The following is a 24,822-nucleotide window of genomic DNA, read 5'->3' on the forward strand; positions in this document are numbered from 1 at the left end:
AAAAAAAAAAAAAAAAAAAAAAAAAAAAAAAAAAAAAAAAAAACCTCTGCCATGCCTGGTTGAAGCAACTAGCACTCACAGTGCTCAGTTTTAACACTTTCCTTCCTTCTTGCAATGCTCCCATAAATAAGTAAACCACTTCTGGTATTTAACTAGCAAGCTGTTTTCTGTCACTGTGAATAGCAGTGGGCAGAGGTCCTACAGAGATGCAGATAACGCAGAGCAGAAAATCCTTGGCATTATGGAGGGAATGTGTCTGGGAGCTTGCTCTGCCCTTTCTTCTCTTGCTATTGATGTCCTTGCTCTATCAGATCCCATTCTCAGTGCCATGTGTGCTGCAGCTGGTTGGGTAGCAGGATTTTAATAATTGTATTGAGCTGTTCAGAATGTTCTTATTCAGTTGTTGTTCTGGGAGGCTGCCAAGCTTTTCCTGAGGAAAGCAAACAGAAAGGAAATGCCAGGATTTTCTGACAGCCTGCGACCCGGCTAGACCAGAATGGAAATTCATGACAAAAAATAAAAGGTACTTCTCTAGCCTCTGGCTTTCTCTACATTGAATTTCAAAGACTTGCTGCTTTAGAAATAATTTATTATTTAAAAGAATATTAGCAGCTTTAATATGTGGGTTCTCACCAGATCCCTTAATATTTGGAGAATGTTCAGTATGCTTAAATATTATAATATTATACTTTATATTTTAAATTTGCTAAGTATTCATACATGTGTGCACTACTTAGTGACTGCCTAAAAACAAACAATGCGTGACCATGTGATAAGTGAGCCTTAATTATTTTTTTAAAAGTGCCAACAGTAATTAGAACATGCTTTCTGCTCTTCATAACTCTTCATAAATTGTACTTTTTGATGTGCTATGCGGCATTGAAAACCTCATGCCTTGGCGATGATCCTCAGTTTTGAGATTTCCACTGAATAATCAGAGTAAGAGCAGCAGATGTTCTGGGCAAGCTTGTACCTTGTCCAGGGAAGTATGAGTCTACTACCACACGTTTGAGAAGTCTCTCAGTACTTGAAACTAGGAATGGCTGCCGTGCTTTGCCATGCACACCTAAGTATATGGGGAAAAGCCTCCTCAAACTCTGGGGAAAAAAAAATGCAAAGTGGCAAAAATGTTTGAAAAAGTATACTAAAATTGCCTATTCAGTTTGTTCCTGCTAACAAATAATTTTTATGCCAAAGAAAACCAGACTGGATGTCTTTTTTTTGCTCATCAAGTCTTTGCTGCTCATCAAGTAATCAAAGTAAATACCTGAGATTTGAACTAAACTGAATAACAATTCTTTAGGAGATTTTTTTTAATCTACATATAAAAAAAAAAAAAAAAAAAAGGTTTTGGTGGAGTTTCTCAGAGGGGAAATGGAATGAAGTTCTGGGTCAGTGTGCCTTTCCACTGCTCCATTCAGAGGCCTCAACAATCCCATGTAAAAGATCTGCCAACACTGAACCCCACTTCCTGAGAGTTTACATATTTATAAAACTTGATAATGTATAGAAAACCACACTATTAATAAATATGTACAGGCTGTAGACTGTAACCTATAAAAGCAAGCAATATTTCTTTAAAGTAGACAAGTTTGCTGGCAGTTGTTAATTAGACACTTGGAAACAATGAAAGATACTCTGGTTAAAGGCAGATTTATAGGAAAAAGAGGTGATTCAGACCAACTTTTCTAGACTGGGAAGAATAATTTTGCTTTTAAGTTTGCTTATGCATGTGCTGTGCTGTGCGATGTTTGTCATCTTCGAGACCTTAATAGTAAACATATGGTTCTGAAATGAAATAGGAAGAGTTGAGTATCTAATTCATATCTATTCATATTCTATACATAAGCAGCATATTTAATGTATCTGATGTGCTCCTGCTAGTATATATATTATTTAGATTAAAAAATTCCAATGAACCATATGCATATTGTTCAGTAGTATAATACTGCCTGCAGTCCCTTGTTACTTAAAAGAACGAATATGTGCTACAGATACATTCAGCACATAAGAAAAGAATCAAAGACAGGTGAGGGCTTAAGGCAGAGGTGGAAACAGCACTTCTGTAGTAGTCCCTGGAAAATAACAGAGGTAGATGAAGTGTTTCAAAAACAATACCTTTGTCAAATGTTTCTAAAAGCAGAGAGATGTTAGGATCCAAGTCAGCACATAAAGCTGACATGATTCAGATTTGCTTATAGATCAGAAAGATACTTTTGAATGCATATATGCAGTCCTGGTGATGGCCATAGAACAGCTCAGGTTGGAAGGGACCTTAAAGATCACCTAGTTCCAAGCCCCTGCCATAGGAGCGATGCCACTCACTAGATCAGGTTGATAAGGCCCTCATCTAACCTGGTCTTGAACACCTCTGGGGATGGGCCATCCACAACTTCTCTGGGCAACCTGTGCCAGTGCCTCACCAAACATTGGTCTACCAAACATTTTTAGTATCCAGAAAAATAAAAACATACAGTTGGGAGGGACTTGTAAGCTACACAGGAAGACTTTGAGCATTATACCATGGGGACCTTGCAGCAACTAACAGAATTCCATAAGAAATTTTTAAAAAATATTATTTTTTTTTTTTACATAAAATACATTGCATCCAAAAGAAAACTATTTTGGATTTCAGTGCCCAGTGGGGAAAAAAAAAAAAAAAAAAAAAAAAAAAGTATTTAATTGCTGGATTTCAAATTAGTGGAAGCGTACAGACCAATGAGCATGACCTGATTATACTCAATACTGAGAAGCAATTCCTAATTATATAATTAGTAGTTGGTAGTTAGTCATCTATAGACACCCAAAACCTCTTCTTCCAAAAGGTATATTTCATAATCCTAAGGAACACTGCTGGTGAAACTGTCTGGGAGATAAATGAGGAAAAAAAAAAAAAGAAAGTGGAATAAAAAATTGGATGTCCTTTCACAAGACCTCATTAGATGTCCACAGAGCCACAACTGAGATGAGAACCAATTCTGGTTAAAAATCTCCCTTAGTTCACTGCATAGTGAAGATAATTACCAAAGATGAAAAAGTAGTCCTCAACAGAGGTTCCTGTCAGTATTTGGAAAGAAATGGGATGATGTCTTTTGCTCATATGGTTAATAAGGAATATTACAATCCATTAGGAATAGAGTAATATTTTTGAGAACAACTGCAATTAGCAGACCTGGATAGTTTATACTTCAGTGAGGGAATTCCCTGGTCTGTTGCTGGTAAGTTTTAATAAAACTGAGTATCAGGGAAATCCCAGAAAAGTGAAACAGTGCTCATGCTCAATGTTCATAAAACAGCTTGATGAGCAACTAGATCTGACTTCTGAAAGGAAAATCAACACAAGATTCAATGAACACGGTAATAGAGGCTAGTCTTGTGTTTAGGGAAGGGTAAGTGGGAAAAACGTTATTTCAAATATCACTTATTTAATCCTTTTTCAAGATTACACATTTTGTATTTAGCTTGATATATTTGATTAAAAAGTAAGTAATAGACACCTGAGGTGTACACATTTGAGGGCCAACTTGTTAACGGACAGATGTTTAAGGCATTTGTCCTCTGAGAATATTATGACAGGGTAGGAGTATTTCTATCAGTTTGTAGGACTGAATGATTTTAAAGATTTTCATACTAATGCCACAAAGCTGCCAGCAAGATAACTACGATTTACAGATTATTATCTTTTTGTTACCCTCCCTCCCTTTTTTTCTATGTCATTTGTCCTTCCTTCCCTCTCTCTTTCCTGTTCTTTTCCCTTTGCCTTTGTTCCCTTCTTTTCTCTCTCCCTCTCTCTTTCATGAAGAATGTCAAATTCAGTTAAATCTAGGATTGGGAAAAAAAATATTTTGAATACTGAATATGGGCTTAAAATGGGTTCCTACACACCTTAAATAAACTTCAAAATATATTATGCTTTACTGCACATTTTACTATCATATATATCATATACCTTTATGATATTCACAACAGAACTATTGCTTCCTGCTATTAACTTCACTGACAGTATTTTCAATCCCAGTAGATGGACCAAATTCCGTTTAAGGAGTTCAATTCAAGGAATAACACAGTAGTGAAAACCAGCAACGTAGAGAATCAAGGCCTTTTAAAATTACTGATGACAGTCAGTTATGGGTTAGTAAGAAGGCAAGCCAATGATGCTTCTGAACAAACAGAAGAGGATGAATAATGAGAAGTTTCCTCCGGGCTTAACTCTGACAAATTCTCAATTCATCTTATACATATATCCCGCAGGGTCATCTTTAATATTTTTCTAGTTCAGCTACGTGACATAGTAAAATGCATTTATAAGTAAAACTGCTGTGCCTGGACAAATACCTGCAGTTACTTCTGCGTTGCTGACAAAACCAACAGCAATGTTTGGTCAGAACAGCATTTTGCAACACATATTACAGACTAATTTAAGTCTACGTATGGCCATATAGCAGCACACCCTTGCATCAGGACACTGGGTAAACAACCAGTCAGATGATTGAACCAGATGATTTTAACTATTTTTTTAACAGGGTGTCACTGAGCAGAGTTCAGCTCTCCTTTGTTTTGCTTCAGGAACCTTCGCTGATATTAGGGAGGAACGGGTGATGTCACCTGCTTGTGGAGCAGCTACAGTTAGTGGTGCAACACGTGGTTAATGACCGCATGCTGCCAGCCTGCATTTCAATTTCACCTGTTTTAAAGACAGGTTGTGAAACTAATTAATTAATTATTGTCTGCAAATCATCTTGAGATCCTCAAGTGAAATCCATTACCCTGGCATGCTGGACTATTTATTACAGATCAGATGAAAAAGGAAAAATAATTGCAGAGTATTCTGAAAGCATCAAGCAGGATGTCCTAAAGATAAGAAAAGATTAAGCTAGTTCATAAGTAATTATGTGTAGCTTTTCAGGGAAAAAAAAAAATAATTATGCACATTACCAAATGAAGCAAGATGCCTTTGCCTGAAATAGCAGGGAAACAATTAAAAAAAAAAAAAAAGAAAGAAAGAAAAATAGAGGAATTACAATTAAAATTACTAGTAGTTTAAAAACTTATAATTTAATAGTAATATTCCTTAAAATACTATATTTATAAAAATTATTTTGATTTTAAAACCATCTGAAAACTCTTATGATAAACCTGATTATTCTTGTCCAAAGGTGAATCTTCCAAGAGGGCATGTAATCTGAGGGAGTAGCCAGTCCATAGATAGGAAATGAAATGCATAAAAACAAGTTTAAGAAAAAATAATAGAAAGAAATGGTTCTTTCTCATTTATTTCTGCAAGGTATTTGCTAAACTGATCTTTTGGTCTCAATTTGAGCTCAATTTTTGACTAACCATCTTTGCCAGAAAAGCCATACAGCTTAAAAATGATCTTGGTGACACTGTGTACACGTGCAGTTAGCATCAGCTTTCCCTGATCTGCATACGGGTCTTCAGCAAGGCCACAGGAAAAGTATTAATTCATCATTTGCAATTTGATACTGTAATTATGCAAGAATCCCTGGTCTTTGTGACACGTTTGGATCAGATAACCATAATGCTCCACCTTTAAAATCGACTACTCTTTTCATTTAAATGTGAAAGTTTATTTTCAATGTTTAGAATTTTATTCAGTGTATTTACAGTAGTTTCTTAAATCCATAGTCCAGGCTGCATCTAGGGAAGAGAAGACCAGAAGACCCAGCAGGACTGCAAGACAGAGAGTTCTGTGATCTGAAGTCCATTGCTTCAGCCATGGACAGGCACTGAAATCTTTTTTCCTGGTCTACTCCTCTCATTTTTCTCATCCTCACAAGAATAATGCAAAGCACTAATTTGTGAATGAATAAAATGAACAAACAGTTATTAAAATAAATGAGTTGTCAGCGTGCAGGTAGCTGAACCCTTTATACACAATTGAGTTAGCGACCAACATCCTAAATTAATGGGATATTATTAATGGGTAGCAAAGAAACAGGTTATCACAAGTCTTCCACTGTACAGCTTCATGTACACGAGATCATTCTCCTTTCTACAAAATATTCCTCGTGATGTGCATGGTATGCCAATTATACCCACAAACCCCCAAACATTTGGGTAATGATAATCACAGAACTCATCCTGAAGCTGCTGAACACCTGCAAGAAATACAAAGCTCTTGCTAGGGCAAGGGAGTCTCTTCCAAAACATCACAGAAGGCACCTGGATTTAAGAGTGAAGGAAGAAGAAAAAGTCTCTGTGGCAGGAGCTTTCTACAGTAGCTTTCTTTGAGAGATTGGCTGCATATTTGTGCCAGTGACGCACCCGCAGCCACCAAATGTTCCTGTGCTGAATAGGTGTACGCCTCAGGGGTATTTATGTAATATACAAGCTAACATGAGGGGTAGAGAGGCCGCCATATCAATTCACTTGTTTTGCTACCAGAAACAATCTTTTCTGCCTAACCGTGAGGAACAAAGGCAGAAACACCACAGAGCAAGCCACTCGTGGACTCCAATTAAGCCACATTCCAATGGAAAATTTGCCCTTGAAAAATGCACCAAGCACAGTAATAACATAATACACTACTTGACTTGTGTTGCTTGAAATATGAGAACCTGCAATAACTCTGTGGAGGAGAGGTGAAAAATTTATTCCAAGAACACTTTGGAAAATAACTGCTTTTTGATGCAAACTATTACCTTTCAAATAAACATTTGTTCTTATTAAGTACCTCTCTGATCTCGGAGAGCTTCCCTTGAGTAACCTACAGATTCATGCCAATAAGGCTCTGTTCCACCTGCTAGACCTTCTGTGTTTGTGTGCATTGCTAAAAAACATGTTTTCTGTAACAAAGTCTTTGTGTGTGCATGTAGAGGAATGCACGTGTATACACACACACCAAGAAAGAAAAATGTTAATATTTTACATAAAAAATAAAACCAGCATTATATGGAAGTGTGGAAAAAAAAGCACTCATATCTGATATAACAATAGGGTGCTTTTCTCCTTTTTTGTTACTGCCTTAAAAATATATATAGGTATTGCTGTCCTTCAGAGTCTTTCCTTGTTCTGAATCTGCTGTCAGGTGCTGGAACACCCACATTCACTAGACATCTGAGACACAGCTGTCAGGTGGGAATTTTTTAGGGAATGTATTATTCTGGTCAATTGTGACTAGTAGTTGGTAACTGGAAGATGCTCCAGTCTTCTATCCATGATAAAAAAAATCCAATCTACATCATCATAATTGAGGCAGAAACAATTTTTTTGCAGTGAAGCAAGCATCAGGTTTGCAAGGGGTAAGACACATTTACATGGATGACTGAGCTTTCCCTGAAATGCAGCCTAAATCAGAAACAGTACTTCAAGTGAACAACAAAATTATTCTCCTGTGTCTTGCAGCTGCACAGAAGGAATACTATGACAAAAAAAAAGGAACCGCAGAACATGGCCTGGAAATGGGGAAGTGAACTGCTCTCCCCCTTGAATTTGGATACAACAGAAATATTTCTGCTTGAATGCTCCAAAGCAAGCAACCAAACAACCTCATGGACAAGAACAGACACTGGAATGGCTGACACAAATTATGAAGTTTTAAACTACTAGAAGAACTTGAGAAGATGTATTCCAGCTTAAGCTCTTGATACTGTGTTTATTCTTAGAACATCAGTGCCCTATACCATGTATGTTTCCACAAATCAGTCTGAGTGAATATTCACAATGATAGAGGGGAAACTAGATCTTTAAATTTTGTGGTATTAGAGAACATAAAAGTCTTCTGAAAAACTAAGTCTAAATAATTTGCCGAAAAATAAAGAGGAAGTCGGTGTCCTAAAAGGAATCTGTGTGCAAGTTTTATAAGTCATAGACCAATGTTTTTAATTGTAAGACCTTCATATTCAGCAATACAAAATATACAAAGAATAATATATAATTTATATTTTAAGTATTTAAAAGATCTTTGAATCTATAAAAATGCATGGAACGGAGAAGGCATTCTAGCATTTTAGCTAGTTCTTGAGCATATTAGCATAGGAATATATTTTTAATAGACTGATGTTATTTATGGCCTTCTAAATGATCCCTGGCATATGTATAAAAATTAAAACTTATTGAAGTCTGCTACTTCTCTGCCATAAAAGGCTTAGCAAATTTACCAGAAAAACAAGCAGCTTTTTGAATTCCTCTTAAATTACTTGCAATAACACTTAAGTACCTATTGAAAGCTTTTCATATGTAAAGCACAAACCATTTCATAAATGTGGGAATAACATTATTACATCTATTTTTATCTGGGAAACTGAAAATTAACAGGGTGTGCATGTGTGCGTGTCACACTGCTGTCCTGCGCAGGGCCATCTGAGTCAGCTCGTGACTAATTAGCTTTGTTACTGGAAACAGTCTAGTCACGCTAACATGATGCTCTGGGAAGGCGAAAACGCCCTGCTTCTTGTCAGTCTCCTCACTGTACTTTACCTTGCCATGTGAACAAGTCCTCAGAAGCTAATGGCCTGTGTTTACAGAGACGCTGAGCATCCCAAAGTCCCTCTGAATGCGATCCCTGCAGCTATGCAGCAGCCCGAGCCTCGCCTCGCCCTCCAGTCCTGCATTTGCAATTCTCTGCACCTTCTCTTTTGGCTCACTGTCTGTCGGAGTGATGAGATATGCAAGCACAAAGCTCAGGCAGGGCTGGCCCAGACTTGCAATATGGGTTTCTTCAAGCAAATCCCATAATTTAGAGAAAAGGAATAGCACAGAGTACCCGATCTCCTGAGCAGTTATGGATTAGTTTCCCAGTGCTGACTGCAAGGCCAGTGCCCAAGTGTTCTGAGGTCAAATTTATTCTTAGCATCAGCTCTTTGAAGATGCAACAGTGCTAGGCCTCCGTTAAGCATGAAGTGAGATTTCATTATCATAATGGTCCCTTCTGGCATCAAAATCCATGAATCTGTTCGTTTTATCAACCTCAGCTGATTTTGTGACCTGGAAGTGGATGCGGAGATGAACAGGAAGGGCATCAAGAACATATACTATGAGATTTTAAAGGATACAAATATTGATTAGAAGAGCATGTTTGCACAGTTATTTTCCAAAACAGCTTCCAATAAAATCAATTAGAAAATTATAGCTGAAATTAAAAGCAATGACAGGGCCCAAGGAGAGGACACACAAACACTGTACAAACAGCTGCCTGCAATCAAAAAGTAACTAAGAATGACTTGCATACAAAAAATATTGTAATTAAAATATCAGAATCATGAGTAGTCTAGCAGGGGAGACTGTAGCTATAAAAACAAGCTCAAAATTAAAGCCTTGCCACTGTGATTTGGTAAGGAATGACTGCAACACAGCAAGTTTAAATGAATTCAGGGCAAAATATTAATTGCCCTCAAAATCCCAGTCACAAAGCACCCAAAACCATGCCTGAGAACAAGCAAGCCAGCAAATAATGCAAATGGATGATCCTCCAAAACACTGAGGAATGTTTAGCAACTTGAAAACAACTGGATTATTTAATTTGAGATTTTGTTGCTTCTGTGGTTTTTAGCAAATTAGAGAAAGGAAGGAAAAATAAGGTATGTTTTGTTAATATTGAAATCCCTCCTGGACAACCTGCTGATCTGCAGGACCCAGACAAGACTTTGAAATTAAAATGTCCTAAGTGACATGCCATTGTCAGTTTTCATAATGCCTTAATTTAGTTAAATATGTTAATAATTACCACACAAGAATCTTCACCTACGTCATATTCCCAAGCATTCCACATTTCAGCCTGTGTGGTGTTCTGCTTGTTTTGGTAGTGGCTGATAGGCAGCTTTTCAAATTCCAGAGTGTGTGTGTGCATATTTGTTTCTATAAATATTATATAACCTGTTTACACTGGTCTTCTGAAAATTATTTAAAGACACTTTTTTTTCCTCTGTTTGCAGGTAAACAGATTTCTGTAGTCACAAGATTAACCAAGCAGTTTGCTTTATGTTTTACTGTTTCAGACTAAAAACTCTTCCACAGCCACAGCAAAGCAGTTTAAGAACAAAACCAGAACAGATTAATGTCTGTTACTTACATCCCAATTGCTATGGACTTTATTCACAGCTATTGAAAAAGTATACATATATTAAATATATATATTGAAATTTTTACTGTAACTCAGCACTATAGAACTCAAGGGAAGAGTAATTCAGAAAAAAAATCCACCCTATTAGATTACTTTTAATTTATATGTTACCAAAATTTCCATATTTCTGAAATCCTCCTCCTCACTAGAGAAAAAACTCAAGTGCCATTCTTATATAATTTCCAAATTTCCAAACAGGAAAATATTTAGTGTAATCACCAGTAACATCTCCACTGCTAAGTCAGCAATACCCCCAGCAGGTATTGCCAAAAGGTTTTTGTACTTGTGTGCCGTATCAGGGATTTTTTTTTCCTAAACTTTGTGACATACTCACATTCAGCCAAGACCAGTCAAGAAGACTGTCAAAATTCAGAGCTGTTGAGCAAGAAAAAGTTATACTTAAACCTAGATCCATTTCTTTTTGTACACATCAGACTCCATGGATCCCACACAAACTGTGTTTTCAAGCTGTTTTGAATAAGTTCTTTTTGGTTTTTAAAACTACAATGTCTATGTGAAAACCAGTGTAAACTGAAAAGCACCAAGCAGAATGTTATTGTTACTTCTGAATGTCTTTTAAACAAGGCCAGGAGATTTCTGTATTCGGAATAAAAACACTGCAACTTTTTATTGTTTATTCAGCACAATAACATCATACCATGCAATGCTATACAATTGCGCTGCTAGAACATTTCAGTCAATGCACTTTGTTGTAAACCAAAAACAAACAAACAAAACACCTATCTTTTTGTGTTCTTTTAAAAATAATTACAGTTTATGGGAAAAAAAAAAAAAAAAAGCCTAATTCCTGCCTGTAATCCTACTACTCAGATTAGAACCTTGAATTTCTGTACCTACATACTATTATTACAAATTTCAGAAATTAAAGCTTTTGTTTCCAAAATGTCTGTATTTTTGTTATGTGTGGTCTTCTACCTTCTACACAGACAGCTGTGTTATGAACTAGTGAGTAACTTATTGAACTGAAATGCTTTCTCCTTTTACTTTATATCTTATATCCTACTTTGTATAAATAAATGTAGCAAGTCGCCACCTCAAATAGTATAAACAATGTCTCCCCATGCAATTAATCAGAGTATGAAATTCTGATTTCTACGATTTTTTGAAACAACACTAACAAAATTCAAAATAAATGTCTATGTGCACACCACTTTGTATCAGCATAATGTCATAACTGTTCATGAAAGTATTCCTCAAGGTGTTGTCTTGATAAATATTTAAGAATATGTGACATTTAAAATTCAAAATCCATAATCTATTTTAGACAGTTTTATAGTAATAGCTAGATTCCAGGTGTTCACTTCTTACTGAATTTTCTTTTGTTTTGCTTGCTTGCATGTCAGCATGCATGAAGAAGTACATGTGTTTTAAATATCTATTTTACAATCACTTCAAAAGCCTCAGAGTACAAATTGAGAAACTCCAGTAAGGAATTTTCCTTGCACTGTGAATGAGCTAAGCAAGCATGTGCAATGTGGCAGAAGATAATGAAGCTTTCTTCCCAAGCACAAACTCTTTAAGGTTTGCTGGCAGAGAACTCAGTCATTTAAATCCAGGCCACTCATATGAAGTTAGAGAAAAAAAATATTTTTGATAAACATTCTACATGGGCAAAACCTATTCTTGCTCTTTCTGCATCAACATGAGAAATTAGTCTTGCTCTTAGAACTGATTTTTTTTTTTCTTCTGCAACATTCATGTGCGCGTCCATTCCCTCAGGTTAGACTCTGTGGCACATGGGCATGTGCACACATGCCTGGATTAGTAAAGAAAAACTGGGTGGTGCAACAGCACTTTGGGAAGGGAAGACCTTCCACCAGTTTCCATGCCTTCTTTAGGTTTCAGATATTCAGATATTATTTAGAATTAAAAAAGGAAGGCTGATTGCTTTGGGATGTGCTACTGTTTTTAATTGTTCAGAGTCAAAATCAACTAAAGATGCATATTCATTTTGTATTACAAATGTACTTGTGGCACAATTTAATAGAAGACGATTATTTAAATATTTAAAATCCAGTTCTTAATGATATATGGTCAGATCCCTGGGAATCAATCCTGCAAACACATAAGCATATTAATTTAATGGAAATTCTCATGTACATAAATTGAAGTATTTAAAACCTTTCAGGATTAGGAATCTAATTTTGCTTCAAGAAAAAAATGTGTCTTCTTTGAGCAAGTATTATTTTTCTCTCTTTGCCCTTTACTAAACGCCTATGAAATTTCTTTTCAAGTTTTATTAGATATATTATTTGACAAAATGAAACAAATTGCATTTACAATTCATTTTTACAATGAGTATATAGTAATTTCTGGCACACAAATGCTCAATCTCTAAACTTCACCATTCTTCCCTCCACCCCCCCAAATAAATAAATAATCAAAAATAACATTTAAAATCTTAATTTATTGCTACATAAAACAAAGAACAAATACAAAAAAAAAAAAAAAGTCTACTCTAGTGCTTAATTTTTTAGATCTATGATTGATAATAAATTATCTGACACCTGCCAATAAAATCAAGTGATTTGACTAGCAATTTAAAAGCATTATTGTACTTCTAATGCCCTAATAGTATTTCACATACTATTGTATGGGGAGATAAGGGATGGGGGAAAGAAACCATGTACCACAAGCACTCGCTTCAGGTTTGCAGGCTTGCATCCTCAAAGGCACCCACATTTCTTTTGTGATTTAGGAAGGAGCTTAAATTCCCAGATTTCACACCTGGAACTGCATTCAAGCAAGATGACAAAAGTACCTGGAGCAGGCAGTGAACGCTCACCCCTGGCTGAGGTGCATGATGAAAGGAAAAAAGGTGGAGGAGAGAGGGTTGTCTGATAGGAAGAGCTGGAGTGGGGGGTGACGAGGGAGGAGAATAAGAACAAAATGTATAGGTTTCCTATCATACTGTAAGCACAGTCACTTCAGAGGATGAGAGCAGAAATGCCTGCATCTTACAGACACTGTAATATAGAATAGAATATAGAATTCTATAGAATAGAATCATAGAATCATCTGGGTTGGAGAGGACCTTTGAGATCACCAAGTCCAACCATTAATGTGACCTACTGAGTCACATCACTAAATCCTGTCCCTTAGTGCCACATCCACACGTCTCCTAAATACCTCCAGGGCTGGGGACTCCACCACTGCCCTGGGCTGCCTGTTTCAATGCTTGACCATCCTCTCCATGAACAAATTCTTCTGAATGTCCAATCTAAACCTCCCTGAATGCATGCCTTACTGCCTTCCCTTTGATACTGACTCACACAGAGTCACTGCTGATCAAAGCATGACAGAGCAGAACAGAGCCCAGCTGAATCAAATAGCGGCCCATCTGCATTCATCTTAAGCTGTCCCCTTCCTACCACATGGATAGACTTAAGCAATCCCAAGCTGCCAGCATTTTCACCCTGGGTGATTTTTCCAGAGAGTGATGGTCCCTTGGGAGGTCTGAACAGCATTTAGCTTTTGCACTGGTTTCTAAGAGGAAGGCCTCCAGCAGCTGAAAGACTAACAGAGATCTCTTTCTCTGAGCCCCCAAAACTGCACATCTTTTCCTTCCCTTTTATTCCTGCAGAATATACTCAGTCCCCTGACTCAGCGAGGCTGAAGTTTACAAAGAAGAGCTTTGGCTGATATTTTTGCCTATTCTCAGCAAAGGCAGGTTACAGAACCCTACCAAACAGTCCTTGTGCAATCACTTATACTGTCTATTATAAAAACAAAGCAAAAACACAGCAACAACAACAACCAAATCCACAGCCTTGACAGCAACTTTCCAGGCAATTATTCTGTACGTGTGCTAATCTACCATTAGGTAGTGCCAAGGAATTATCAGCGGAGTAGACAGCTTCAGATATTGTTGTTATTATTATTGTGTTTGTCATACTGGCTGCAAACTTGCTTGCTGTGAAGGGCAATATATCCCTGGCAATTGTGCTGCTGGCTGACATGGTCACTGCTCAGGAGGTACGCTTTACTAGCAGTGAATTCTGCATGGCTTAAAAAGGGCCGTTCTTTGGTGTCTATGTTCTTACTTCTTGGGAAGGTTCCTCAGAGAATCAGCAGCTACCTGGTTTTCTTCTGTGCTGCTTATTTCGCCATTTTTCACCTTATTTCACCTTATTTATGCCTGGCATATTGAGCATCAAAAGCCTAGTGGGAAAACACTAACTCCAATACCTTCTGTAGGTCAATGCCACTCAGATTCACCTGAATTAAAATATGATGTCTGGTTCTTTATCTAGTGCTCAACCCATTAAAGAAGTTTATTGAGCTGAAGTGCAGCCTGCTTGGCAAAGAGTGCCTGCAGCTCCAGGAAACAGCATGAAAATAAGGCTAAGATGTTATATCTGCTGTTTGAACTGAAGGCACACCCATTTGGCCACCTGAATGCACAATCCAGTGCCACGGTTCAAGCCTGACTGCTAGGGGATAAAGCAGATATCAAAGTTCTCTTTTCATCTCTCAGATACAGCTCATAACTTCTCATATTATCCTATCACACGGCTTCATCTCTTACAGCAGATCACTTGCAAAAAGCCTGAGGAGATCTGGTGCTGCAGCTAGCAAAAAAAAAAAAAAAAAAAAAAAAAAAAAAAAAAAAAAAAAAATGGATAAAAGGCACAGTGCAGAAGTTTTCTGAAGGCAGCTCTGTGCCCGCATGCCTCGCTGATGAGGGCAGGGGTCACCATAGACTCTGTTTTTAAGGAATTTGTTCTGGTTCTCTCAGGTCTTACATCTTCTGGGCAGTGAGTGCAAGCGCTCCAGACCAAGAGACAGAACTGGTTAAGGTAATCTGCTCTTACCTAAGGTATGAGAACAGCCTGGGTATGTCTTGAAGAAACACCCTCTTTATCTGAAGATAAGAAAGACCTTTACACTTTTAAAAATATTTTTGTAAAGTAAGCACTACAAAGCTACTGTCATACACTGACGCAAACATGTCTGGAGAAGTACTGATGTTCCTCAGACATCAGTTTTCATAAATATAACACTAAATGCATGGTTACGATGTTTTATCAACCAACACCACAGAGACGAGAAAATAAAAATTTGTTATCTGGCCCCTACTTGCTTTGTTTGCTAATGTATATTACTCTCAGGCTTTTGGTTTATAATTGGCTCTTTTTGAACTGCGATATATATTAATTCAATGCCTTTGTGGCTTAGCATTCTAATCTACTAAACTCTAAACACTTTGGTCATGTTCTTTGATGGCAAAGGATAAAGGAGAGCATATAAATTCTGAACCTACTGTTTATACTGTTGCAGTGGCATTTCTCCACTGGCTGGCACCAATCAGGACGACTAAGATGCCAGCTGAACTGTATGATATACAGACTTGCAGCAAAACGTAATGATGTTTACAGCTTAAGAAAACAAACACCTGGGATATGGGAAAAGATGTCAAACAAAGGCAAGAGAAGCACAGACAGCTAGTTTGGTTGCTTTCACTTACATATTTATAATGTAAATAATACTACTGTAAATTCAAGTGCCTTGCTGATACAGTACTTCAGGGGACTGTATTCTGAAAAATTATTAACTTTGTTGATCAAGCAAGCCATCGTTGGTTGGGCCTTGCAATTATTTATTTTGAACAGCTCTACTGAGGTGAGTCATTTTATGGATGTCAGTAGAACCTCCTGTGAAGTAACAACCCCAGTTACACTCCCTGATTATTCTGGTGGCCCTCGCTTCTTTCTCCTTTAAGGTAAATCAGGGTCAGATTTTTAAGTATAAAAGCCCTGTGAGATCTCAAGCATGCTGAAAACCTTTTTGAACACAAGGACTGTAACTTTTATTGTACAGAATAGCACCTCTTTATTGGGAAACAGTCACAGTTGTAATTTAACAGCAGGCTAAAAGGAAAATAGTGATTGCACTGGTATCATTGGCAAGGCCTGCACTTGCTTTGAAGAGGTGAATTCTAAGGTGTACTTTGACTATCAGTGCCTGCACTGGAATTCTTGCAGTGCTCCTTGGGGAAAATAACACAGCTACAAGAGAGCTGTTCGGAAATAATTACAAGTGAAGTATATACTCATAGTCAGATCTGACATATGAGGGAACTAAATACAAATAACTCAGTGGCATTCACTCCCACCCCAACCTAACAGGAGAATGGGAACTTCTCATAGTAGCTAGTAGGTTTTTGTGCTTCAGGACTGTTTTACTCCACATCAGCAGTTCTTCACACTTCACGTAATTTCTGTTGTATTGTATTACACAAATACTCTTGCAGTGGGGCAGAGTCTGTATATGCTTCTTTAAAATACATTCATAGGTAGTAGAATATTTTGGTTTCCCAATTCTGATTCATGACAAATGAATTTAAAGATTAAAATTGCCCCAAATGTGTCCCCCATCCCTCAGAGCATCATTGGCTACACTGGAAAGTTATTAGAGATCAAACGCTATGCCAAGTCTGCAAGAGATCAAAAAAGGCTGATGGCAATACTGAACGTGAAGTGATTAAGCCTGGAGTTCTTCAGGCAAGACTGTTCCCTGGCTGAAAAAAAATATGAAAACTCAGATCTCTTGAGGATAGGAATTCAGAAGAACAAAAATAGCGCTTCCAACATTATTAGTCTTCTTTCTAAAAGTAATAAAAAGAGGGAGGGAAATGCAAATACATTGGGCTGGGCACTAGAAGAAGCATTTTGCCTGGGCAAAATCAACAGTTTTGTATTTATAGCAGAACTTTACTTATAATTCCTTCAGCATATTTTAGTACAGAAGTATTGCTGAATATGATAAAGAACACTTCACTGAATGCATGAAAAGCGTGAATGACTTTTTAATAGCACTCTTTTGTTTTGCCTGACAAAGATTTATGTCAATGAGAGACAGGTTTTAATGAAAAATATTCCTACAAAACATGTATGTGCTTACTTCTTATATATACGTGAATGGAAGACCTTAATAAATACAACTGCCTACAAGATCTGTTCTTTAATTTTCTTTATGCCATTTTGAAATTCATGATAGATGTCCGATATTTTCATAGCATATTAGCACAGTGGTTACATAAAAATGATGAACTGATCATTTCACACATCAGTTCATGGTATCTTTAAATATAAAATGCAAGTGTCAAATATTGCTAAATAGTCTTGTAAACCTTTGATCTGACAGAAGCCTGTGAGTAAAAACACCACAACTGATGAAAACTATTTTGTTAGATTCCCCCTCCCTGTGCTAACCCTAGCCTTGGTCTGCTCTTTAAACTTAGATCCTTCTCCTGAATGGGGAGGGCCACCAAGGGAAAAAAAGGGAGGAATAATGTGTAGAGCAACAATGTGTAAGAAATGCATTTAACAGAAGTCCCAGGCCTTCTGATGATAATTTGTGCTCTTTTACATCCCCGCCCTCCTAAACTTTCACATCTCAAAACTGTTACAATCTCTTCTCCAGAATACTTATAAAAGTTCAGCTATACGTTAAAAATTCAGGACGTATGAAGACGATTTCCTGTTGGCAATTAAATTAGCATTTCCCCGCCCTTTAATTTTAAGGACAGTTTGATAATTAAGTCCTTGCACTTTTCTCCTATGAAATCTGAATGGTCATATCAAAGGACAAGAATATGTCCTATGGATGCCTCTTCTCTTTTTATGTATCGTCATCTGAATGACTATGCTTATGCAGAGAGTGGGAGGGTGCGGGGTGAAGGGGACAAGCAGATAAAAAGGGTGAAGACTCCAAAGGCAAATCCAAGCAGGTAAAATACCTGACATGGTATTTTATATACCTCACAGCAGGAGCACAAAGAATTTGGCACGTCCTAGTCCAGTGCATGGCATGTGCGCTAAGTGATTAGAAAAGCTGGGACACAACCTCACTCTCTCTAATAAATCCATCAAAGGCTATGTTTAACCTGGGTTAAACCATGTTTAACCTGGAAATTATACACGTGACTGCCATGCTGGTTTTCAGATACGGGGAAAACATTTAATAGAAGGTGAGCAGAAGCAAATGCTGAATGTACCTTTCAGCATGGAACCGTAATCAAAAAGCACCTGCAGTGTGGCAGAATATTTTAGCAGGGAAAATGTTGCCTATACATCTACAACTGAGAACTTAAAAAACATATCCATCATTTATCAGATGCTCTAAAATTAGTACAGACCATTTCTGAGTAGGATGGCTATTTCATTTACCTGCCCTCTCCCTGGATTCAGCAGATTTCTCTAGATTTTCTGAACAATAAATTATTGCCCCTCTCTCATCTACTTGGACTGTTGCAATTAATGAGTTAAGACAAGCATTGCCACAAGCACGATTCATTATCATTGTTCCAGACTCTGTTAAAATTGTATTTAAAATAGCTGGCAAAGAGTATTGTTGAGAGAGTAAGAAATGATTGCACAACAGTCTTCCACACCCATATTCTACAAGGTTCTTTCTGTATAGAGGCATCACTCTTCATGTATGCATGCAGAGAACTTGATTTTCTTTCATACTAGAATGCAGCTAGTACTAGATCATGATTACTGTATTTATACAACTAATCAAACAGGGAGATCAACTGTGAATAGTCATTTTTTCTGTTATACACAACCTCTCACTCTTGCCTGAAAGAAACCAAACCAAACCAAATGAAAAACAAACAAACAAAAAAAAGAAACCAGAAAATATTTTTCTTTTTATATGGTTATAAAATGAGTCAACTCTTTTTGTTTATTTGACTTGGGCTGGGGCTCTATAACACAACACAGAAATCATACTTAGATTTGTACAATAACTCTCTCTCACGAGAACTCAAAAAAAAATCCTCTGTGACTTACTAAAGGCCTACATGCAGTGGGTCCAGCACGACTTAATAGCAAATTACAGTCCTTTACAGTGTAACTTAATTCTTTCCCAAGGGTCCAAGTTTTGCAAACATTTCTCCATTAAAAAGCGCAATCATGAGTAATTCAGCTAAAATATCTGCCTTTTTTGATTTTCCAAAATGGTAATACACCATCTAAATTTCCATTTAAACTTGTTAGCAAATAACTTTTTAAAAATTCTTACAACTCTCACTGATTTTATAAACCCAGGTTTAAGACTGCTAGGCTATTTGAATAAAATGAAATGAGTGCTGGGTTGCATGTTTATTGAATAGCCAGCAACTTAAAACACTCCATCAGAAATCCCCAAAGTTTGTCAGGGAGGTCTTTCAGTGTTTTCTGGCTTGTGCTGCAAAGCAGTAACCCTTGGGTTGTCTAAACAACGTGGTTCTTTACAAAACAGGCTTGAATTCTCTCCAGGAAGAGCTGATCCTTATTTGGATATCAATCTAAAAGACTCAGAGCTATGCATTCTCTCTAAAACTATGTACAAATTTCTCAGTGGTGGAGAGGGGAATCCAGTTAATGCAGTGAGAGAAAAACAGAGCCAGAAGGACCCTTTATTGCTCTGTCCTGTCCTCTCCCCGTTGCCTCACCCTGTCAATCACACAGTACAGGATGTTTGTTGCATCCATGCACAAGCCTTGCAACTGACAGTTTTGAGGCATCTCTTACGATAAGTCATGCAGGGAAAAAACACTTCATTATTGAATTTCTGTGTTACTTTAAAGTAAGAGAAGGAAGATTCACATTAACCTGACACAGATGACTAATTGTCTTGATACCATTTCCCAGATGAATAATCTTGTCAGGAAAAACTGCTAAACATTATCAGTTGTGGTTCAGACATCCCAGCTGGGATGAGTCAGGCTGTAGGAGCACCTCAAGCTTCAGAGAAGCCGGAAACCTGCCAATGATTAAAGGCAGAAGCCTCCAAAACACACAAGAAATAAGGCTACCGGTTTGTTTGCAAAAGTCTGTCCATCATCAAGGTCAGACAGACCTTGCAGTGTTTTTTTGTTTTGTTTTGTTTTGTTTTGTTTTTTCCCACACGGCTGTATTAACATCTGAAAAAGACTCCTGTTTCCCTAGCTGACACAGTCATGCCGAACAGCCTCCTCATATGAACACCAGTTATGTCGACAGAGGAGGGCGGCTTGCAAGCTGTATCATTTGAAGATGAGGTCTAGTTATACCAACAGTAAACCCATTTTGTTGACTTGTTAGGTTTGACCTAAGGCACTCTGCTAACCTCACTCTGACAGCGTGCCTATCCCACAGAAGTGCTGTAGCATAGACTGTAATGTAATGTCATCCTGTGTACGACACAGCTCCCCTATTAGATGTTCACAAACACACTTCACAAACATGGACTCATCTTGAAGAGGATGGCTCATTTTCTAGGATTTAATAATATTGACCCTTTTCTGTAAAAAAAAAATCCATTATGAAATTGACTGTACTTACCATGAAGGTGATATGCATAGGTTTTCTACATCTTATACGTTTAAGAAACACAAGACAAGATTTCCTTATGACACTTTTTCATAATCACCGTTTTCAGCCTAGTGTAGCAAAGCCTTACATATGATTTTCCTCTTTAGTCAGGAAAAAATCGCTGTCAGCTAGCAAGTTGCCTAATGTTGTTTACAACATCTTCTTAAGGTCAGAATTAACATATGTAATAATCATTTTAAGGAGTGACACTGTGATGCATCAAGCATGAAAGAGGTCAAGAGTAAGTCCACTAATAATGTCCTCTTATCCTTGTATATCTTCAAATATTCAAAAGAATCTAGGTTTCAACTAGCTCAGTCTCATCTATTAATTTTGGGGCTTGTATATACATATAAACATATCAAATAGTCTTCTTCATTGGGCAAATTGGTGCAAAAACATTCTCTGACTTGCCCTTGTAGGAGCTGGTTTCCCACTGCACCAAGCTCAGGTAGCCCAGGGAAATCAGTGCCTGAACCCACGCACTCAGGTTTGGTGCTTAAAGTTAGGTGGTACAAATACTCCCATCTACAGCCTCTCTTTTCCCACAGAAGTATGCTGAAATTCCCATCAATTTTGCTTATTGGTTTAATGTGATTTGCTGAAGAACTTGTTTATTCTTTACAGGTTTCTTTTTTTCATGTGTGACCTTTTTCTATTTCCTTTGAATATTCTCATATCCACTGCTACATAACAAAAAACCATGTTTAATATAGCTATATTTTTAAAAGTGGCTTAGGAGAAGTAGGTTAGCCTGTTTACAAAGTGTTTTCCTGCTGTAGGCATGTTTTAAATGCCTTATTTTACCTAACTTAGAAATCCTTTAAACTCTTCTATGCATGTCACTTGTATCTGCAGACAGAAGAGACTACATCTTTTAGATTTAATTGCTGCTTCCGAAGCAACTAACCCATATCACTGTATCAAAAGTGTTATGGTTGTTGATCTTGAGGTTTTACTGATCAACTAAAGAAGCCTTTCAGCTGTCAGATTTGACAGCAACACATACATTATATCCTCTTTGCAACGTGGAAATGACACAGCATATCAGAGAGCTAATGTAATATACATTAAACTTCTTTTTCAGAAAGGGGTAAGACTCACTAATTTTTTTACTTAACTGAATTCAGAGGAGGCATACTCCATAACATGATCTTTAACAAGACAGTACCTTGAGCCAACAGAGAGCCCTTGGAGAGGGCCTGGTTTGCACATAAACAAAACAGGCAGAAAAACAGTGAAAATTCACTGGGAACAACATTTCTTTATGGCATTTTGAGACACAACAAAACTGAACTAGCCTTGGCACTGGAGTTAACTCCATTTTCCTTGTTTCCCTTACAATAGATACATTCATAGCTCAGGAGCTGCCGTTGAAAAAGATAAGAGTATGCCAGCCAAGTCAAGGTTAAAAGTCAAGTCTTACTACATCCAAAACCAGAAAACACCAACTGTCATTTAGAAAGGGACACAGAGGGGAAAAAGCAATCCTTCTCTTCCTGGTGATGAGAGCAGACTAATTCTGCGCTGTAAACTGCATGACAGAAGGTCTAGTGATAACTCTATTGTGGCAACAAATTATATGCTTTATCTAAATAGAAAAGAGACATCATAAAAAGACATCCTTCCCTTCCACGTCCATATCAGTCCACTTCTATTACACCCATTTACACAGACATTCAAGTCACTATGGTGTTTACGGAGGCACTTGAGCTGGATGTCCTACAGAGTTAAACTAACCTCATAGAGCCCATACGCAGAAATAAGCTGAAGAAAGGAGAGTGTGGCATACTTACTAGGAATACTTCTGAGACCTTGTAAGATCTGTTTAGTGAGATAATTTGGTGCAGGGTCAAACAGAACTGCCCACTTACATGCTTTAAAAACAAAACAAAACAAAACAAAACAAAACAAAACAAAACAAAACAAAACAAAAAAAAACACACTTGACACTAGGAAGTAAGGCACTTTGTACATCTAGGTCTAAGTCTTAGGAAAATCAAGATGAAAGTGCCCCTAAGCAGAGACAAGTACATTTAGAGAAGTGTTCAAATTTCTTATAAATTAGGCATTAACCAAAAATGAAGGTAAGGTACCCAGTTAACACCTATTTCATTGTTTCCTAAATTTATTTTTTTTTCTTCCCAGCTCTCTCTAATACTTTCCTGACTAATTTCCATGACAGTTGACATGCAAAATCACAAAAGCTGAGAACCTTAAGGTACATGAGTCCCATATACATAAAGTTGTTATTTTCTTATAACAACAGGCCAGCATACCAAACTGATGCATGTTCCAACTGTACATATTCATTCCCACTGACGCAGGAGAGAAACCTTAGGATATATACTGAAGTTGGATAGAATTGTGTCATCTGAGGTATATTCAAGTGAGGTCAAAGAAAAGGTATGCTGATTATCTACAAATTTCTCATGGACTGGTCAGTATTATAGTAAAATGGTAATTACACTTTATTAATCCCTCTAGTTAATCCCTGATCCCTTGTAAATGAGGTTAATAACATTGGTGCATATGATATAGCAAGGGACTGATCTCAGTCTGGGAGAAGTTTTCAGTTTAAATTGTTAGCAGCCAGATATTTTTTTCCTGCCAGGGGAGAAAAAAAACACACTTTTGATAAGACACCTTTTTTTTCCACAGTATTTTTCATGTTTACCTTTCTCGCATCTCGTATCATCTTGCGAATAGTTTCCTTTATGGTGTAAGGTTGTGCTCGTGGAGGATGAAAAAGCAGATCAATGTTTGTGCCACCAGAAATTCCAGGCATCAGGTAGGGCCAACCTAAGTCAAGATTTGGAGCTTCCACATCTGATTCGATAGGCCAGTAGGTTCCCGAGGAAGAGGTGTCATCAATGGCATGGTTAGAGGAATAAACTGTGTTTTGGGGAAGTTTATGAACATTGTTCAAAATATATTCAATTTCCTCATCTGCAAGGAACTCTGAACATCTCTCTTTGGAAAGAAATTCTTTGTAGGTGTCTAAACCTCCTTCAATTAGAGCATCAATTGCTACTCGGTACCATTCCTTGTAATGAGGTTCGATGTAGTTGTCTGATCTGCATTCGTCATGTAGAGATGACAGCAAAGATGAAGTTTCCATTTTCACATATATTTTGTATAAAGCCTCTTAAAATTCCATTCGTGAGCTGATGAGATATACCTGTAAGGAGAGGAAAGTAAAGCAACAATCAGAATATTTGAAGTAATCTGAGACACATACACAGATACTATACAAAATACTTTGCTGAGAATATTGCCGTAATTTTTTCTAACACCTTCCAAGAACTTAAAAATGTTTAGAAAATCCTCGGGGAAGACCACTCCCAAATGACTATTAATGAGCTAGTTAAAAAGTCTCTTCTACTTAAGGCAATACGAAACACATATGATATTAAGTGACTTGGTGAAGCTCTTATACTAAAAGCTACAGCAGAACTCATAATACAAGGTACCAGTAACACCAATACATACCCCGAGTATACTTCAATTCATGACTACAGGGACGGTTTCAAAACTCTTTGTAATAACTGACAGAGTAGTGTTGAGAGAGGCACCTCAGAACCCAATTATATTTCCTAATTTTTGATGCAACACATACCTTTTCTCTGTCTTTGAAACCACAGTCATTCAGGCCCTTCTCCTTATCTATATGTCCTCCCATGCTGATCTAATCCACTTGTTGCTCCCAAGCAGGACCAGCCTACCTCATTTCAGGGAGTTATGAGGAACTCCAGAATGATGTCTCCTCCCACATCTGGGATCAAACTCTGAATCAGCAATCTGATGTCTAGTTTCCACCCTGCTCATCCCTTCTGCCAAAAGGAGCGGCTGCTTTAATCTTACCTTTTTTTTTTCAAAACATTAATAATAAGTACGCTGTTTACTGCTGATGATTTATAAATTCATTCTTACCATCTTTTTATTTCATTTAACAAGGATTGAAAGGCTTGGTTCCTGCTACGTCAGTTTGGGATTTAAGGGTGACAGAGGACAAATGGCCAATGTCTCTTCCCTCACGCCTATACAACCCTATGGAACTGCACCCACTGTTCACCTAAAACCTAAATGGCAATGATTTTCTGCACTGGGCAAAAGTCAGAAAAAGGGGGATTGACATGAGAATGGAATGACCACCGCCATGTGAAATAGAAAGATGACGCATGGTAGCAGTGTTTCATCTCTCAGGGCTAGGGCATAAGGCTTACCTCATTGCAAAGCTTAGGAGAAAGACAGCAGAAGTAGGAAGAACAGCCAGTGAAGCCAGAATAATTATGATAAGCATATACAAAGTATTGTTTGAAAGTTAACACTGGGTTTCCGTGCAAGCTAATTATTGGTCTAACAGTATAATAGGAA

At 37.4% G+C, this 24,822-nt stretch overlaps 1 protein-coding gene across 1 annotated transcript in view; it reads right to left on the bottom strand.

Moving 5' to 3' along the window:
• The window catches only part of FAM83B (family with sequence similarity 83 member B), a 49,790-nt gene that overhangs the window by 21,326 nt on the left and 3,642 nt on the right, over positions 1-24,822 (bottom strand). The window contains exon 2 of the mRNA XM_035323364.1: positions 23,123-23,626. Within this exon, the coding sequence (XP_035179255.1) occupies positions 23,123-23,566 (444 nt within the window). The 5' untranslated portion in view covers positions 23,567-23,626. The remainder of the gene's footprint in view (positions 1-23,122; positions 23,627-24,822) is intronic.

The sequence above is a fragment of the Oxyura jamaicensis genome, chromosome 3 (assembly GCF_011077185.1).
Source record: "Oxyura jamaicensis isolate SHBP4307 breed ruddy duck chromosome 3, BPBGC_Ojam_1.0, whole genome shotgun sequence".
NCBI classification, from domain to species: Eukaryota; Metazoa; Chordata; class Aves; order Anseriformes; family Anatidae; genus Oxyura; species Oxyura jamaicensis.